Source organism: Cebus imitator, unplaced genomic scaffold, assembly GCF_001604975.1.
Source record: "Cebus imitator isolate Cc_AM_T3 unplaced genomic scaffold, Cebus_imitator-1.0 Scaffold277, whole genome shotgun sequence".
In the NCBI taxonomy this organism is placed as follows: Eukaryota; Metazoa; Chordata; class Mammalia; order Primates; family Cebidae; genus Cebus; species Cebus imitator.
The window spans coordinates 2,770,677-2,791,105 of NW_016107592.1; the positions used below are offsets into that span (position 1 = coordinate 2,770,677).

General features: G+C 37.0%; 1 protein-coding gene across 1 annotated transcript in view; it reads right to left on the reverse strand.

Moving 5' to 3' along the window:
* Nucleotides 1–746: 746 nt before the first annotated feature.
* The window catches only part of ZMYM4 (zinc finger MYM-type containing 4), a 152,003-nt gene continuing 132,320 nt past the window's right edge, over nucleotides 747–20,429 (reverse strand). The window contains exons 22-28 of the mRNA XM_037728715.1: nucleotides 15,646–15,924; nucleotides 15,380–15,475; nucleotides 13,008–13,159; nucleotides 7,948–8,059; nucleotides 5,935–6,183; nucleotides 4,106–4,235; nucleotides 747–3,209 (exon numbers count right to left, since the gene is read on the reverse strand). Coding sequence (XP_037584643.1) covers nucleotides 3,002–3,209; nucleotides 4,106–4,235; nucleotides 5,935–6,183; nucleotides 7,948–8,059; nucleotides 13,008–13,159; nucleotides 15,380–15,475; nucleotides 15,646–15,924 — 1,226 coding nt within the window. The 3' untranslated portion in view covers nucleotides 747–3,001. The remainder of the gene's footprint in view (nucleotides 3,210–4,105; nucleotides 4,236–5,934; nucleotides 6,184–7,947; nucleotides 8,060–13,007; nucleotides 13,160–15,379; nucleotides 15,476–15,645; nucleotides 15,925–20,429) is intronic.

Genomic DNA, 20,429 nt, shown 5'->3' on the forward strand with positions numbered 1-20,429 from the left:
TTTCTACTATGTAACAACGCCTCTCAATCACTATTGTCTTCAATTATGAAAGCAAACTATGGTAACAGGTAAGTACTAGTCTAGAGGAGTTCAGGGTATTATTGCTTCTTTCCTAAAATTTCAACTCAGTACCCTAGGAGAACTTTTTATTCATATGGAAAATTAAAGTCTGAATTTAAAGAAAAGAGATTCATTGATAGAAATTCATTTTACATTAGATTTTTTTAGGAAAACTTGTTTTATGAATTTAGGAATGCCACAGACAGATAGGTAGAAAGCCATTATGGAATCTGAAAGAACAGCTGCATAATACCAAGACAATTCTAAAGTTGAAGGAAAATGCTATTTAGTCTTACATTCCCGTTTTAAACATGTCTTTATACTTAAGAATGAAGATATTCTTTATTCTAATCTTACAACTTCATTAAAGTTGAACTGATGCAAGCTTTGGTAATCTCAAAAAGGTTTGCCTGAAATGATATGTATAAATGGTATCTGATATTTCTACCTGTTGGGACTTTGAATATAGTCAGTAAATTAGCCAAAAATGGGAACAAGTCTTTGGATGAAAAAAAAGGAAACAAAAGAATTTGCAATTAAAGAATATGTTTACTGGACTATGTTTTTAAAAAATTGCTTTCTTGAAAACTGCCCTCTGTCATTTTACTGTTGGGTCATACCAATAAGGTCAATCAGAAAAAAAGATTTCAAATTCTTTCAAGACATAAAGAAAAAGAACTCACCCATCAAATACAAATATACTATTTTATTCTAAGGGAATATTTCTGTGGTTTCTGCAAGGGGAAAACCTAAAAGTGGTTAAAAAACAAAAAAGAACAGAAAGGATGATTTAGATGTTTTTTGTTTGATGTTTTTTTCTCCCCTGGAAAAAAAAATGTAATTTTACACAATTTTCGTGAAATTAAAAAAGCAATAATCAGACGCACACATCAACAGCTACACTTATGAGGAATGACCAATAATTAATCAATATTTTCTCTTATGAATAAATTTAGGGTTCTGGGCAACTCTGTGGACTAACATGCAAATGAAATCCTGATACAGTCATTTATCTGGGTATTGGCCGTTCTCAGTGAAAAGATACAGATTTTTTTCTTTCTGGTATTTCGTAACAATTTATCTACTATGCTAACAATATTTGTTTTTTCATACAACTACAGAAGGGGAAAATGTTAGTGTTTATACAAACCGTAAAATTCGTATGCTGGGGACTATTACACCTGCTGTTTCTGGACAGTTTATTGGCAGACTCATCAGACAATCCAATTATTTGTCCTCCATATCAAACACGGTATGGAAGTAAGAAGTTTTCCAGTCAGAAATGACAAACACAGATGGAATTAATCATACAGAATCGGGGCAGATTTACTTCTTTCATACAGTTCTTGGTAACAAAAATGAGATCTGTTACAGGCAGAGGGACAGAACCATCAAGTACACAATGTCAAAAGGCCTACTTTTAAAATTTTACTTAAATGCCTTTCATTTGTTAAAAAAAAAAATACACCTGTCACCCCCTCCTAAAAAATGAGATAACCTGAAAAGTCTTTCAAGATTAAAATTTCTAAGAGGCTTTTTGACATCTCTCAGTTTTATCATAGTGTCAAATTAACCTTAGCTAAATTGGCAAACATCATAAAACTTTTCATTCAAAATTTTGTGGGGAAGAAACAGAAGAGAGATGAGGGAGATGGACTGATATGCCATACACACCTATGACTTGCAATCCTCATAGAACTACTAAAACAGCTAGAGTTTGGAATAACGCTCTCAGAAGACCTGCTTATGGATATGCAAGACAATGTCTTTGTATCCTAACCCCAGAATCCCTATTTTCAAGTTTCATAGGGCAACAAGGTTGTCTTCCAAATGCTTTATATAGGAACCTACTAGGACCTTTTCTACCATAATTCAGATAGCTAAGTAATACTGTATCTTTGTGGAATCACTCACAGGTTTGCCAGAGTAAGGAAAGAGACTATTCTTTTTGAAATGACAAGGGCCTCCAGAAACTGGTGCAAAAGACAAAATAAGAGGAATTGTTTGGGAAACAGGAAGGTAAAACAATGGGAGAAAAGCTGCCACTGGGGAAAAAAATGAAAATAAAAAGAGAACCCCCATTTCTGTGTGCCACAGCTCAGGCTGTGAGACAGCAGCAATACAGGCCCACACCCAGAGAAGTGGGCATTTTAGTGGGTTTCTACAAACATTTCAAGACACCTGGGGTCTGACAGGCTCCACAGATTTTCTGCGTGCGTAACTAGCTTGTGGAATATCATCCCCTTTACCTTAGTTTACCCACATCCAGACCCACCGCTGAGAAAACTTGACCCAGAAAATGAAAGGGACACATTACTGTTAACGGCAGTGAAGGTCATTTTCCCTGATGTAAGGGGCCCATGGCAAAAGCTTCTGTCCTTCACATGATTGGCTTGGCAGTGAAAATCAAAATCAATCAAGACCACTTCACTATCTGTTTTAAAAAGCTGAGTATTTTTATTGGGTCTTTAAATCTGGGTCCCACAGTCCTCATCTGATGTCACTTAGCTCTGTACCGATATCTCCTCTGACGTTTACGGAGGGCTTGCCCAAGTAGCCTATTGCAGCCAGGGTTTCATTCCAAAGCTACCTTTCTAAGGTCTAAGGTTACTATGGTAGAGTTTTATACAACAGTTTTCCTTAAAAATATTCCACAATTTGTTACTCCCAAACAAAATAAGATTATGCACCACTCGGAGAAATTAGTCATTCTGAAGATGTCTAAGAACTATATCACTGCCAAAGAACATTTCTCAGTTCATATTCTTTCCTTCAATTTCCATCTGCACATCCACACTGTGGGGTTCACAAGTCATCTGTTTTCCATGATCTTATAGTCAAGTCAAGAGGACTTGGACTTATACATCATTTTCCAACAGCTGGATGCATTCACAGTTTGGTGCATACCAATATGTATGAAAATAAGAACCTCACTTCCATTTTAATCTGATAATTCAACATCAGAGTCTTCAGATTTGGCTTTGGCAAGTTCTTCATGTACCTCCCTCACCATGAGAATACGTGTTAACATGGTGTCCAGAGTTCCAGGGTCTATCGGGAATGTGGAATACCACATGGGGCTATTCGGGACACAGGAGCGCTCAGGTTGAAGGTAAAACACATCATTCCTCTGCTTCACACTTTCAGAACTATCCACAGGGGGAAAAAAAAGAAAAAAAATTACAAATCAGAGACTATAGGAAACATGTACTATTCTTAAGCAAACTGTGGTTTTTGCCATTTAAAAAAAATTAAAAATTGAGGCAAAAACCGCAATTACTTTTGCACCAACCTAATATAGCTCTCAACTTTTCTCCACTGTCACTCACAATGGGGAGAGCAATGTACCCACAAGGATAAACAGGTTTACAGGAAGATTTCCTCCCAGGAATAAGCTGAGATCACATTGGATTGGAAGTATAAAGTTAATATAAGACAAGGTATAAATCACAAACTTTAGTACTTCAAACATTATTAAGAGCAACAAAAAAGTCAACTCACGTATGACACTATGGCTAAGAACCACATATCGGAAGTGCCCAATACCCTGGAATGAACCCCAAGGGCACTCAATACACATTATCAACAGGCAAATGCAGCTATTACATTTCTTTTCAGAAAAAAGTGCTTTAGTGTAAATCTTAACAACTCTAAAATCACAAAGTTTTTCTAAGAAAAGGACTACTTAGAAAATTTCAATTCCTTAAAAATTGTTTTTCTATTGTAGCTTTGGCAAAGTAAAATTTCTTTTCTATACAAATAACAAACTACAGATTAGATATCACATAAAGGTTGTACAACAGTTGTAAAGATCAAACAATAGCAGCAATTCTCGCTTCTGAAAAAATTTTCATAAAATAATTATGAAGACAAGGTAATTTGTTTTGTGGTTCAAAATCCACACAGATATGACGATGGGGGGAAAATCCTGGTAAATCCTTGTCTAAAGTCACAGGCCAGCTACTTTTCTATGTTCAAGCATCTGAAATCCAAAATATGTTAACTGCCTTCTGAGCGCACTATATTTAGTTCAGAGAAAGATTACCATTTTGACAGGTAAAACTCATAAAGTCGGACTGGGCATCTGAGTGGGTTGTCAGTATTCTCTGCCATCTCCACCCCCGCTGGAACCTCATCATCTTCATTTCGTTTCCTCTTGCCAACAGTCAGTTTATCTTGAGACAAGAAATAATCATCAAAGGATTATATTAGAGAAGTCTACTCTTTTGAGTCTCAAAAAACCAATGAGCTTTGCTTTGCAGCCGAAACTTTCTCATTCCCTCCCCTTCACTCACTCACACTCATTCAGCCAACACTGAGTGCCTATGGAGGTGTCAGGCATTATTTTAAGTGCTGGGTTTTATGGCATTAAACAATGTCCCTATCCTATGAATTTTATTTTCTGCTGCTCACCAAAGTGGGCGCACCATGACAAAAAATATGGCATTGGAGAATGTCTCTATTCTGAACCTGACTTTTTTGAGGGGAGACAGGGTCTTGCTCTGTTGCCCAGGCTAGAGTGCAGTGGCTCCAACGCAGTTCACTACAGCCTCAAACCCCCAGGGTCAACCGATTCTCCTGCATGAACCTCCCAAAATATTGGGATTACAAGTATAAGCCACTGCACTCAGCCTATAGCTGCTCTTAACAACTGGCATAGGACTTTCTCCAGCTTCTTGCATTATTACCTTAACAAAATTCACCCCAGTTTTCTATTTAGAAGCTAACTAAGTAAAAAGACTTTGCTAGTCACTTAGAAAACAAGCTGAATTCATTACTAATGTTGTCAAGCACCTAATCAGCAAACAGGGAAATATTATCCACCTGCCTTTCCCTCCCCCAGTTCATATCAATTGAGGCCAGGTGTGGTGGCTCATGCCTGTAATCCCAGTACTTTGAGAGGCTGAGTGGGGAGGATCACCTGAGGTCAGGAGTTAGAGACCAGCCTGGCCAACATGGTGAAACCCTGTCTCTACTAAAAGTACAAAAATTAGCCAGGTGTGGTAGCACATGCCTGTAGTCCCAGCTACTAAGGAGGCTGAAGCAGGAAAATCGCTTGAACATGGGAGGTGAAGGTTGCAGTGAGCCAAGACTGTGCCATCACACTGGGTGACAGGGTGAGACTCCGTCTCAAAAAAGAAAAAAACAAATCAATTGAGAACACAAAGTGGGTTACATATATATATAAAACTAAGGAAACAGGACATAAGACACTAGGTGAAAAAGATAATCTTAGTAAAGGAACAACTCAGAAACAAGTTTATACAAAGTTGAACATCACAAATACAGATTTTATTTTAGTGATTTAAATTCTCACATTCAAAAAAATATGTTCTACTTTTAGAAATTAATTTGGGTAAGTTCATGACTTATGATTCTGTTCAAAAATAATAAATTTGATTTCTAATCCTATAATACCAAGATTTTTTAAAGATTAAAAACTGTTATTTAATAGGCTGTTTTTGAAATGCAAGACAATAAACCTAGGGGTTCTGGTCAAAAAAAGATTTCAAAACAATGGACTAAAAATTATGTAGGTTTCTTTTAACTAGTGGTTGATTCATCTGCTGTTTGTAAATCAGTGATTCTCAACCCTGGTTGCATATTTAAATTCCCTGAGAAGTTTTAAAATGCAGGCTACTTGAGCTCTACCTAATTAAATAAAAGTTTCTAATTTAAAAGCCAATGAAAGTATATTGAAACATGATTCCTCTCCTTTTGAGGCCAGCCTTTGACAATAGAGAAAAATATTCAAATGTTAACAATAAAGCTACACTCTTCCACCTCTAGAATTTGTAATTACCTTTCTGCAGTAACTATTTTATTACCACTACTAAGACTTCAAAGAGAAATCTGACAAACACCATCTCATACCTGGTTCTGACTCCTGCTTCTGTAGAGGTGGGAAGAACCTCAGATATGTCATCTTGGTACTGTACTTCAGAGTCCTGGTCCGTCTCATCACATGGGCAAAGGAAAGCTTCAAGTGCTCAGTAACATTCTTTAGTTGGAAGTATTTGGTATTGAAGAAAAGGAGGGTGTTTAAAAGGACGATTGGTGAGTAAGCGCCCAGCTGTTTGCACTCCCACAAATGCTCTTCTTCAATGCGAGAGAACATGTAACCTAGACAGAAGAAGGGGTACAAGAAACAGTACTGAGCTCCTGCTAAAGACGACTAAGTAATCTCTCAAATTCTAGGACACGGAGATATAAAGAGAAAGACGGATTGTTCCTCTGTCCCCTCTTCCTTATGCAGAAAACTAGAAAAGGAACCACAAAGAAAAAGGCAGATGATTCCACTCAAGCAGACATCATGAGAGTCTCCTGAAACAGTTTTAATCTATTGATATTTTAGATTAGGGGTTGTTAAGCTTTCAAAAGGGCCAGAAAGTAAGTATTTTGGAATCTGTAAGCCATATAGGCTCTGAACAATGCTGTTGCTATAGAAACTAAGGAGCCATAGAGGACACATAAAACAAACAGGCAGAGCTATATGCCAGTAAAGTTTATTTATAGGCAAATCTGAATTTCATATAATTTTATTTATTTATTTTGAGACAGGTTCTCACTCTGTCGCCCAGGCTGGAGGGCAGTGGCACAATCAGGGGTCACTGCAGCCTCAAAGTCCTGGGCTCAGGTGCTTCTCCCACCTCGGTTTCCTGAGCAGCTGGAACTACAAGCACCACCACCACCATGCCCAGCCAATTTTTTGGATTTTTTGTAGAGACAGGGTTTCACTATGTTGCCCAGGCTGAACTGAACCCTTGGGCTCAAGTGATCCTCCTGCGTCAGCCTCCCAAAGTCACACCTGGGACTACAGGTGTGAGTCACCATGCCCAGCTATGAATTCAACCTAATTTTCACATGACAAAGTATTAATTCTTAAAAAAAAATTCCCCCAAATATTTTAAAATGTAAAAACAATTTTTAGCTCATGGATTGCAAACCAGGGAGCAGGCCATGTTTGGCCATGGACCACAGTTTGCAAACTCCCGCTGGAGATCGTTAAACTTACTGTTAAGTAGTTCAGTCTCATTTAGTCAAGATTATTAAAAGGCAGACAACTCCCTCCCTCCCCTCCCACTCTTCCCACCTTAATTTTTAATTTTAATTAAGAGGGATCACTTCCTGATGACTCACCTGGGATTTTTCTTGAAAAGCAAAGGTCTTAAGGAAGAATGAAAATAAGTGGACCTTAATCGCACCTTCCTCATGATGCCCCTTAAACATAGTTCTTTCCTACTGTTCTCTCCTCAGTCCTCTGTTGCTGCTTCTGCATTCTACTCTTGGGAGATTATCCATAAACATGACTTAATTATTGCAAACCTTTGTCCCTGGTCCCCTCTCTGAATGCTAAATGCATGAAACCACCCTGTTGCTCAGAATTCTTCAAAGGTGCTCTGCAGCCCAAGAGAAAGGTGCGCACATTACTGAGCATAACACCAAACCTCTGCTTTCACTTCGGCCTGAGACCTGGAGTGAATTACGGATTTGTCTAATGACATATGGTCAAAGATAATCAAGAACGAGGACTTAAATCTCTTAACAACAGTTCAGTATACATACAAACTACTGAAAAAGGTCCACTGTTAACAGATATGATATGTGAAAGCTACACCACTGCTACCAGATCAAAAATGGTTTCTAAAAAGTTAAATGTAACTTCAAATTCATTTACATTTTCTGTAATTAGTATACATGTACTATATGAAATTTACAGTTTTCCTAAAACAATCAACAATAAACCAAAGACCTTCTCCTCAGAAGCCAAAATATACTATAAATATGGACAGAAATAAAAATAAACAACTTTTTTTAAAGATAACCATAAAACTTAAGCAATTTAAGAAAGCACATCATGAAAACAACAAAAAAAAATCACCCTACCATTAGGAAGTATTGTAGGTTCCCATATTTTCAAGAGTTTGGTAAGTTCAATCATAAATCTGGAATAGGGCTCAGTAAAAATGTTATCTATTCTACCATTTTCAAACAGGTACTACAAGAAAAAAAAAGAAAATATACATGTTGATAAAAACATGAGTTCTTAGAAAATTACTGTAAGAAATACAGTTTACCCTTAATTTTTGCCCTTACAATATTATAAACCATGTTCAACCTCTCAGTACTTTAGAGATAGCTGTTAAAACATCAGAATTCAAGCTAACGGTCCTTTTCATGTTAACACACTGCCTTCGGCACTGACCTTGCAAGGTAGTTTTTTATTTCCTTTTTAAAACACGGATGGTACAAAGTAGTATAAAAAACCCTTTACTTAATTCCTAAAACTGACATACTAAAAATTGGCTCCAATGTACATGTCCCAATCATGTTTTCCCTGTTTCATAATGTGTATCTGCAGATGTGCTCTTTTGTTTTTTACCCAGATACAACAAGATCATTTCTTGCAATAATACAGTTAGCTAATGTCAGTTGACCTGGGGAAACCCAAACTTATAAACTATTTACTTGGAGCCTTCTAACTACGGCTCTCAACTCTCTGCCCCACAACCATCAAAAAAGTCCAAAAAGTTCAAGTCTAATTATAGGACATTAAACTATGTTAATTATAACCACCAACAACCATATCATAGGATAGAACAAAAAGAATAGCTACAGTTTAAAAATGCATTGAGCCTGGCCGGGCGCGGTGGCTCACGCCTGTAATCCCAACACTTTGGGAGGCCGAGGCGGGTGGATCGCGAGGTCAAGAGATCGAGACCATCCTGGTCAACACGGTGAAACCCCGTCTCTACTAAAACTACAAAAAAAATCAGCTGGGCATGGTGGCGCGTGCCTGTAGTCCCAGCTACTCAGGAGGCTGAGGCAGGAGAATTGCCTGAACACAGGAGGCGGAGGTTGTGGTGAGCCGAGATCGCGCCATTGCACTCCAGCCTGGGTAACAAGAGCGAAACTCCATCTCAAAAAAAAAAAAAAAAAAAAAAAATGCATTGAGCCAGGAATGGTAATCCCAGGGCTTTGGGAGGCCAAGGTGAGAGGATCACTTGAGGTCAGCAGCGCAAGACTAGCCTGGGCAACATAGTGAGACCCATCTCTACAAAAAATTTAAAACAAATAGCCAGGGGTGGTGGTGCATGCCTGTAGTCCTAACTGCTTGGGAGTCGGAGGCAGGAGGGTCGTTTGAACCTAGGAGTCTGAGACTGCAGTTATGATATGAGCTATGATCATCTCACTGCACTCCAGCATGGGCAACACAGCAAGACCCTGTCTCTTTTAAAAAGTACTGATGGTGCAGGTCAAATAAAATCAATTGGAATAGGGACATACCATAAGTGGTAATAGAATAAAAGGCAGTGTGTAATTACATGATATAATTTTTTGGTGTTTTTAAGATTTAGCATTTTTAATTTATATTTCCAAGGCTATCTTGGTTTCTTGCATTTCTATCTATGTATGATTTGGAGATAATTACTTCCATTTTAATTTATTCTGGCTAGTAAAAATTACCACTTCAATAGGTATTTTTATGAGGCCTCCTCAAAGGCAATTTATGATCTTATTGCCAGATTGCAGTTTGTTGTTGAACAGTAATTCTTTTTCTTCTTTTAATATAGTCACTTTCAAGCTTAAAAATATATCTTCATTATTGAAAAAGTTCAAAATACAGGAAAAGTAGACTATACAAACTCATCACACAAAGTCAACTACTATTCATATGCAAAAATATTTCCAACCCTTAAAAAATTTCTTTATACAGGGGTGGGTTTTGTACAGTTACAGCAATATATCAGTACATATAAAATACATGTTGTTTTAAAAAAAAACCTCTTCCCCCTTAACTAGGAACAAGACAAGAATGCCTATCCTTGACATTCTCCTTCAACACTGTACTATAAGTCCTAGCCAGAGCAGCCAGGCAAGACAAACTAATATAGAGCATTCAGATAGGAAAGGGAGAAGTAAAACTATCTCCAGTTGCAGGTAACAGAATCCTACATATAGAAAATCCCAGAGAATGCATAGAAAAATGAATTATTAGAGCTAATAAGTGAATTTAGCCAAGTTGCAGCATATAAGCAACACACAAGAATCAGTTGTATTTCAAGCTAGCATGAACAATCCAAACAGAAAATTTAAAAAGTCCCATTTACCAAAGCACCAAAAAGAATAATATTTGAGAAGAAATGTAACTAAAATAATGTTAAAACTTATACACTTAAAACCACAAAAAACTGCTGAAAGCAAAAATTAAAGAACAACTAAATAAATGGAAAGACATCCTATATTCACAGATCAGAAGATTTAATACTGTTAAAATGGCAATATCCTCCAAATCAATTTACAGATTAACTGCAATCATATCAAAATCCAACAGCTTTTTGCAGAAATTGAAAACCCATCCTAAAATTCACATAGAATTTCAAAGGATCTTGAATAGCCAAAAGAATTTTGAGGAACCTGATTTCAAAACTTACTACAAAGCTATAGTATAAGTTTCAAAACTGTGTACTGCGCTAAGAATAGCCATCTATAGACAAATGGATTAGAACTAAGAGTCCAAATTAAACCCATCTATATTTGGTCAAAAGATTTTCTACAAGGGTATCAAGCCCATTCAATGGGTAAAGAACAGTCTCTTCAACAAATGGAGCTCAAAGAACTAGATATCCATATATAAAAGAATGAAGGTAGACCTTAGCTCATACCAGATACAAAAATGAACTCAAAATAGTTCAACGACCTAATTATGAGAGCTAAAATCATAAAACTCTCTGAAAAGAAGAGGGTTAAATCTTCATGTCCTTGAATGTGGCAATGGATTCCTAGCTATAATACCAAAAGCACAGGCTATGAAAAGAAAAGAGAAAGGAAAAGAAAAGGAAGAACAAAAAAGAAACTGAACTTCATTAAAATAAAAATAATTTGTGATTCAAAGTACACTACACCAAGAAAGTGAAAAGAAAATCCAGCGAATGGGAGAAAATATTTGCAAATCATATTATCTGATAAAAGTTTAATATCTAGAATATAGAGTTTCTACATCTCAATGACAAAAAGACAAACAATACAATTTAAAAAACAGGCAAAGTACTTGATATAGCTTAGATACTTGTCCCTTCCAAGCCTCATGTTGAGATTTGATCCCTAATGTTGGAAATGGGGCCTGGTGGGAGGTATTTGGGATATGGATGCAGATCTCTCATGGCTGGCTTGATACCCTCCTCCCAGTAATGAAGTTCTCCTTCTATTAGTTACTATGAGATCTGATTGTTAAAAAGAGCCTGTCACCTCGTCCTCACTCTCTTGCCATGAGACGCCTGCTCCTCCTTCACCTTCTGCTGTGATCATAGATGCTATGACTGGAAGCTTCCTGAAGCCCTCACCAGAAGCAGATGCTGGTGCCATGTTTCTTGTACAGCCTGCAGAACCATGAGCCATGATTCTGCATGATAATTTCTTTATAAATTACCCAGCCTCAGGTACTCCCCCATGACAGTGCAAACAGACTAAGACAGGACTTAAATAGACATTTCTCCAAAGAAGATATACGTGTGGTCAAAAAGTACATGAAAAGATACCCAATGTCGTTAGAGAAATGCGAATTAAAAACAGTGAGGTATCATTTCATACCCACCAGGATGGCTGTTGTTTAAAAAAAAAACCACCACCAAAAAAAACACACAGAAATTAACAAATGTTAGCAAGAATGTGGAGATACTGAAATCTTCATATACTGGTGATGGAAATGTAAAATGGTGCTGCCACTTTGAAAAACAGTTTGGTGGTTCCTCAACAACTCAGTCATAGTTACAAGACTCAGCAATTCTACTCCTAAGCATATATGGCAAAAGAATTGAAAACAGGTGTTCAAACAAAAACCTACATATGAATCTTCACAGCAGTATTATTTGCAATCACTAAAAGGTGGAACCTCAAAGGTCCATCAGTGGATGAATGGATAAACAAGATGTGGGATATCCATATGATAGAATATTATTCAGCCATAAAAAGAAATGCTGTACTGATTCATGCTACAACATGGATAAACCTTGAAAACATAATGCTAAGTGAAAGAAACCAGATACAAAGGGTCATATAGTATACGAATCCACTGAGACGAAACATCCAGAATAGGCAAGTTCAGAGAGACAGAAAGCAGACTGACAGTTGCCAAGGATGGGTGGAGGGAGTAATGCGGAGTGACTACTAAATGGGTTTGAGGTTTCCCTTTGAAGTCATAACGTTATAGAACAAGACAGTGGTGATGACTGCACATCAAGAATGTACCTATTAGTCCTACTGAACTGTAAACTTTAAAATGGTAAATTTTATGTTATGCGTATTTTCCCATAACATAAACAGATAAATATCACACTGTATATATAATTCTGCAAGTTACTTTTTTTGTTGTTTTTCCTCAGGCAGGGTCTCACTCTGCCACCTAGGCTGGAGCACCAACGGCCTACTGCAGCCTCAAACTCCTGGGCTCAAATGATCCTCCTGCCTCAGCCTTCTGAGTAGCTGGGACTGGAGGCATACATCACCATGCCTGGCTAATTTTTTAGTTTTTATAGAGACAGTGTCTTCCTATGTTGCCCAGGCTGGTCTTGAATCTCTGGCCTCAAGTGATACTCCCATCTCGGCCTCCCAAAGTGCTAGGAATACAGGTGTGAGCCACCACACCTGGCCCTGCAAGTTACTTTTTAAAATACATGCCTCTAAGAATTTTCTAGGCCAATAAATACAGAAGCAAGCCATTCCTTTTTAACTATTTTATAGTATTCCACAATATGGACATATTATAGTTGACTGATCCATAAAGCTTGATTAATACTTGGATGGTTTCCAATTTGTTGTTAAAAACAATGTTACAATGAAAATACCAGTATATATCTGGGTGTGTACATGTGCATGTAATTTCTGTGGGGACATATTCTGGTCAATGGATTTGCTAGGTTGAGGAATCCATATGTTTAACTTGATACCTGTTGAATTCCAAGGCACAAGTATAAGATACTGTCTGGATCATATTTTTCACCATTTGGTCTCCGCACCTCTTGGATAAACTGGCATAAGCCCAAACTCAACTCGGCAAAAGTGCAGGACAGAATATCTTCCTTCAGCTTGATAGAGCGGACTGTGGAAAGGTAGAAAACATCTCATACATTAACTTTTATAACAAACATAGTAGCATTACTTGATTAACTGAATAAACATTGAATACTACTGTGCCCTAGGCACTGTGGTGCAGACTAGTGGATATTAAAGACAGATTCTGATCTCAAGTCTACTTAAGTTAGGGAAATAAAGACATGTGCATATGGTACAATACATGCTATAATAGAGGTTTTCCTTAAATGGCAATCTATGAAAGCAAATGAGGGCTATCCAATAGGGAAGAGTCAGGTTAGATTCTGAAAAATGCATCACTAAAGTAGACCTTAAAAGGTGAGGAAGTATTAAACAGGTTAAGATAGGTTAAGAATTCCAATCTGAGGATACACAAAAAGGCTTCCCAAAGTATAGTCCACAAAACACTAGTCTTATGTGAGAGCCGGAGAATACTGAGTTTCTACGATCTGATAAATTCAGAAAACACAAGATACTCTATTTGTCTCTGAAGAATTCACAGTGCTTAATGTTACATTAAAGGCTCTGAGTATACCTGCAAAAAAGAAAGCTGTTTAACTTTCCTCAGCTCGTGTTTGAATACAGAACACGTCAAATAATGAATAACAGCCTCTTGCCTTTGGAAATCCTAGAATACATTATTCCCTTTGTAGGTCACAGGTTGAAAAGGTTCAGGGACTTAGGTGTACAGGACAAGGGAGGAAGGGCAAGCGGGGGCAGATCACAATCAGCCTCATTTCTCATATTAAAGTTTTGCAGACAATGAACTGAATTAATTTTGAGCAAGGGAGTTATACAATTTGATTTGTAGTGGTCCTACTACAACAGGTTAATCCACATTGTGGGGCCAAGATTAAAACACCCTTTCTAGTCATTGCTCTTCTGCATTTAGATAAGATTACATACATATGGGCTCCTGTGAGTTGATTTTACTTAAAGCAAGTGTTATTTCATGAGAGCACAGGCCACGTTTGCCTTTTTCACCCTAGTACCTAGAATCATACCTGGTACATAAGAGATCTTCAGTAAGTATTTTCTCAATGAAAGGGTGGCAGAAATGGGTTGCCATCCCCTACAACAACTGCATTTTTTTTTTTTTTTTTTGCGTTTACGCTTAGTAGTCTAAAGCTGTATTACCTCTCCCTTTCCACTATCACCCTTCCCCCACTTTTTTGGTTTTATTTTTATTTTTTTTAGAGACAGGGTCTCACTCTGATGCTCAGGCTGGAGTGCAGTGGTGCAATCACAGCTCTCTGCAGCCTCAGAACTTCTGGGCTCAAAAGATCCTCCTGCCTTAGCCTCCTACAGTGCTGGAATTACAGGTACGAGCCACTGCACCCAGCAGGTTGCTTTTTTAACTTAAAACACGCTACTAGGTGGTTAATGGCCTACTAAATCTCCACAACAGGAGTACATTTGCACAGCCTTGGAGCAAACAGATTACACTTGATCTACAGAAACTCAATGAGTTAGTCACAACCCACAGCAGCAACTAAGTGCTCTAATAAGAACAGTTACATGTGCCCCAAAACCAACAGGATAGACTGCAGCGAAGCCAAGAGTGCATACAATCATCTAGGTATAAGACAAAAAGAAGGTATAGTTGGAAAGGGGAATAAATCAAGTTACATGGACATACTCATCCATTCTGCCCCAGCTCATTCAATAAAGATTGTACAAGTATCTTACATAAAACACAAAGAAAAAGCGAAAGATAAAGTGAAACAAAAACTTAGAATAGGGTGTCAAAAGTCGTGAAAAATGAAAACTAACGTGGGCCTTAAAATTATAAACTGATGCTTTATTTGAAGGGTTCATATAATCCTAAATTTCCTGACAGCTGAAGTGAAGTGAAACTCACAAACATGGTCAGTTATATAGATCTCACTGTAAGGAAAAACTCCTACAGTTTCCAGGTATTTTCTTAAAAAAACAGCAACACTGAGGCCCACATGGATTACTATGCAGACACAGGGCTCAAGAAGACTATTTTGAGGCACTTGCACAGTGTCAAAAATGAAATAAAATTCCTTATATTTGCATAATAAACTCAAGATCAGAAGACGTAACCTTACCCTCAACATCCTTAAAACGGGGGATAAGGTGAATTTCTCTTTCTAACCTTAAGACTCCAAATTTTAAATAATTTTAAACATTCAATTTACAAATTTAAAACAGCAATAATAATACAAATAATTTATACCAAATAGAAAGAAACAAATTTTACCTCTACATCCTGGCTCTGAGGATTCTTGAGAGAGTGCATGGTCTTGAGTACTTCCTAAGGGGTCAGAACATGGGCTAGATGAGGCAGGTTCAACCCCTGACAGGGAGAGAAACATAAATGTGAAGTTTAAATAAAAATGCAGAAAAAGTTACGTATAGCCCAAACCAGTTTTATGGGGCTTTTGACCTAAAATGTATCCCTTTTCAGTAGATTATCTGTATATTTCCCCTACCTAAATCAAGACACAATTCATGCTGTGCACTCACCTCCACATTTTAGATCCCCCTGCTCTTCCTTGGCGTTTTTCCACTGAACCCAGTTCTTCCAGGCATTTACCCCATACATGTATTTCAGTGTCATCCCAGACACTGAGCAGCCTTGAAAAGCTCCTTGAATAAGACTCCTGGGCTCCACAGCCACTATAGACTTCTTCCGTCCCTGCAAGAATTCGAAAAATTTACAGAACATAAAAGTTAGTTTTGGACTTTTACTAATCAGGGTTCTCAAAGCTGGAAAGGGTATAAATTCTGTAGAATATGGAATTTAGTTTTATATCCTAAAGATTCAGAGTTCTTAGAGCAAGAAAGAAAGGGCTTCAGCAATTATTTAATGTAATGCATATGAGGAAGAAAGAAAGAAAAAGTTTAAATATAGAAGAGCACAGTGTAGTAATCACTAACTTTTGGGTATTTATTTATATATTCCAGATATAGACTCACCTATAATGAGGTATGAATAACTATTATTACCACTCAGGTCTAATTAATGAAACATGTAAACAGATCATATTCTGTGCTCTAAAACAAGCCTCAACAAATTCTCTAACTACAGTGAAATTAAAATAGAAACCAATGATAAATAGTGTCCAAAAAATCCTACAAAATCATAAATTAAACAGCTTTATGGGTCAAAGAAGAAAGGACAATTACAATCACAAAACATTTTGAACTTAAAGGAAAATGAAAATAAAATTTACCAAAATTTCTGTGATGATAGAACTAAAGCAGTACTTAAAAGGACATTTGTAGTATTAAAATATTTCAATAAGAAAAATTTTTTAAAGTCTAAAATCCATAACCTAAGCTTCTAAATTAAGAAACTAGAAAAGGAAGGCCAAGTGTAATGGCTCATGCTTGTAATGCCAGTACTCTGGGAGGCCTAAGTGGGAGGACTGTTTGAGCCCAGGAGTTCAAGATCAGCCTGGGCAACATGGCAAGACCCCATCTTTACAAAAAATTTAAAAATTAGCCAGGTGTGTTGGCACACATCTGTAGTCCAGCTACTTGAGAGACTGTGGTGGAAGAATCACTTGAGCCCGAGAGGTTGAGGCTGCAATAAGCCATAATCATGCCACTCCAGCCTGGGTGACTAAGTGAGACCCTGTCTAAAAACAAACAAACAGGCCGGGCACGGTGGCTCAAGCCTGTAATCCCAGCACTTTGGGAGGCCAAGGTGGGTGGATCACGAGGTCAAGAGATCGAGACCATCCTGGTCAACATGGTGAAACCCCGTCTCTACTAAAACTACAAAAAATTAGCTGGGCATGGTGGTGTGTGCCTGTAATCCCAGCTACTCAGGAGGCTGAAGCAGGAGAATTGCCTGAACCCAGGAGGCGGAGGTTGCGGTGAGCCGAGATCGTGCCATTGCACTCCAGCCTGGGTAACATGAGTGAAACTCCGTCTCAAAAACAAACAAACAAACAAACAAAAAAACTATAAAAGAAAATCCAAATTAAAACCCAGGCTTGGTGTGGTGGCTCACGCCTATAATCTCAACACTTTGGGAGGCCCAGGCAGGTAGATCACTTGTGACTCTCATATCAATGAGTTAAACAACTTAGATGAAATGGAGAAACTTCTTGAAAGATTAATTAAGCTTACTCTAGAAGAAACAGATAACCTAAATAGCCATATAAACAGCATTTATAGCTTGAAACCTTCCCACAAAAACTCCATTTCCAGATGGATTAAATTCCATTATAGTTAAATTCTATCATAGTTAAAGAAATTACATAAACTGTATGTCAGAAAATAAAAGAAAAAGAAACATTAACTAATTGTATAATGTCACCATTACTCTAATACCAAAACCAGTCATACAGTACAGATAAAGATCCCTCTTGAACAAGGACACTTAAAACCTTCACAGGGCCAGGCGCAGTGGCTCCCGCCTGTAATCCCCACACTTTAGGAGGCTGAGGTGGGTGGATCACTTGAGGCCAGAAGTTCAAGACCAGCCTGGCCAACATGGTGAAACCTCGTCTCTACTAAAAATACAAAAATTAGCCATGCAAGGTGGTGGGCACCTGTAATCCCAGCTACTTGGGAGGCTGCGGCAGGAGAATTGCTTGAACTTGGGAGGTGGAGGTTACAGTGAGCTGAGATCATGGCACTGCACTCCAGCCTGGGTGACAGAGTGAGACTCTGTCTCAAAAAAGAAAACAAACAAACAAAAAAACCATTCACAGAATATTAGCAAACCAAATTCAGCAACACACAAAAAAAGTAATATAGAAAAAAGTAGGGTTTATCCCAGGAATGGAAGATTAACCATTTGAAAAAAATCAATGTATTTCACCATTTTAACAGACTTACAAGAAGGAAAACCAGACAATCATCTCAAAAGATGCAAGAAATCCACCTGATGATGTTCAATACCCAATCATTATTTCAAAAACTTTCAGCAAATTAGGAGTAGAAGGGAACTTCCTCAACCTGATAGAAATGACTGATGAGAAAGAAACCTACAGGTAACACCATATTTACTGCTGAAAGACTTTTTTCACCCCAAGGTTCGGAATAAGGCAAAAAGGTCTGCTCTCACTACTAATATTCAACATTGTACTGAAGATACTAGCTAGTTCAATAAAATAAGAAAAAGAAGGAAAGAAAATGCATTCAGATTACAAGGGAAAAAGTAAAACCTTTATTCACAGATAATATGATTGTCTAGGTAGAAAATCCTAAGGATTTTAGTTGAGCAAAGTCACAGGACATAAAGTAGATACATGAAAATTACCTGTATTTCTTTTTTTCATTTCTAAGATAAATATCGTAGAAGAAAAGAAACCTGTATTTCTACATACTAGTGAGGAACACTGAAAAATGAAATTGTTTTTCTTTTTTATGAGACAGCTAATTTTTAAATACTTATGAAAGAAACTTAACAGAATATAAGGAGACTTGTAATGAAGGACTATACCATGTTTCCAGATTAGATGACTCAAAATTCCTAAAATGTCCATTCTCTCTCTGGATTCAGGACAGCCCCAACTCAAATTCTAGCAGGTTTTTTTTTTTTTTTTTTTTAAAGAAATTGACAAGTTGATTCTAAAATGTATATGGACATGTAAATGACAATTTTAAGAAGAATGAAGCTGGAGGATTTATACTGTTAATTTCCAGGCTCACTGTAAAAATCACAGTAATCAGGACAGTTGGTACTGGTATAAAAACAGACATATAAATCAATAGAACAGAATAGAGAGTTTCAGAAACAGACTGACACATACATATATGATTGACTTTTAACAGAGTTGCCAATGTAATTCAATGGGTAATGAATAGTCTTTTCCAAGGGCAGTGCTAGAACAACTGGATACCCATATGTAGAAAATGAACCTTGACCCCTGCCTCAACTCATATATAAAAATTACCTCAAATAGATCACAAAAGTTAAAACTATAAAACTTCTAGAAGAAAACATAGAGAATGTCTTAGTTACTATGAGTTAGGCAAACATTTTTAGATGAGGTATTAAAAAGCATGATCCATAAAATAACAAATTGATAAAATTTTATCAATTTTGTTCTGTTACCAAATCAGAGCAAAACTCTATACTTCACTTAAGTATACAGCAAAACTCTGATTTGATAAATTATGTCCACAGTAAAGGATACTTACAAGTAAGCAAGATGACAACCAACCCAATAAAAAAATGAAAAAACTGTACAAAAACTGTGAATAAACACTTTACCAAAGAAGACACATGAATGGCAAATATATATATGAAAAGATGCTCAGCATCATTAACCATTAGGGAAAAACAAATTAAAGCCATAATGAGGTACCACTATACATTCACTAGAATGGCTAAAATTAAAAATCAACAATACCAAGTGTTAGCAAAGTCATGGAGCAGATGGAACCCTCTCATCCATTGCTGGTGGGAATGCAAAATGGTACATCTCCTTTGGAAAACAGTCTGGCAGCTTTCTTATAAAGTTAAAAATAAACATAGCATAAAAACCTAGCAATCTCATTCCTAGATCTCTTTCCTCAAGAGAAATGAAAACATATGTTCACACAAAGATTTATACTAAGATGTTCATAGCATTTTGAGTAAGTTTTACTCAAAGTAGCCCCAATCTGGAAACAACCCAAATTTTTCTCACCTGTTAAATAGCTAAACTAATTGTAGTTTGTCCATACAATTAAATACTACTCCGAAATAAACAGGAATTAACTACTGGGACACGAAATAACATGGATGAATATCAAAGCATTATGCTAAGTGAAATAAACACAGAAAACTACATATTATAGGATTCCATTCATGTGAAATTTCAGAAAAGGCAAAGCAGTGGCATCTTGCATCAATCTGTACAGCAGATCAGTGGCTGTCAGCAGCCAGAGGGGCTGACTGAAAAAGGTCATAGTGGAACTTCCTGCAAAGTGGAATTGTTTGTGATTGTGGTGCTAATTACATATCATATAGATCAGTTGAAGCCCATCAAAATGTACACTTAGAACTTACAAATATTTTAATGTAATCATTATACAACAGGGCTAATTTTAAAAATAAGGCTATTATTCTTTCAACTTTGTATGGGAAGCCCTGTCAATGTGGAAAAACAGCCAGGTGAACTTCACTATTTTACTATACTATAAAAATAGTAAACTACTCAGTATTATGACATGTAAAAAGAGCTAAATTTAGAGATTATTCAAAAGAGAAAAGCATAAAACCAAATTATAAAAAGCTTTTTAAAGTAAGCAAAGCAATACAAAAGAAAACTCTTAAGTATAGAAACAAAAGGTAAAAAGTTCCT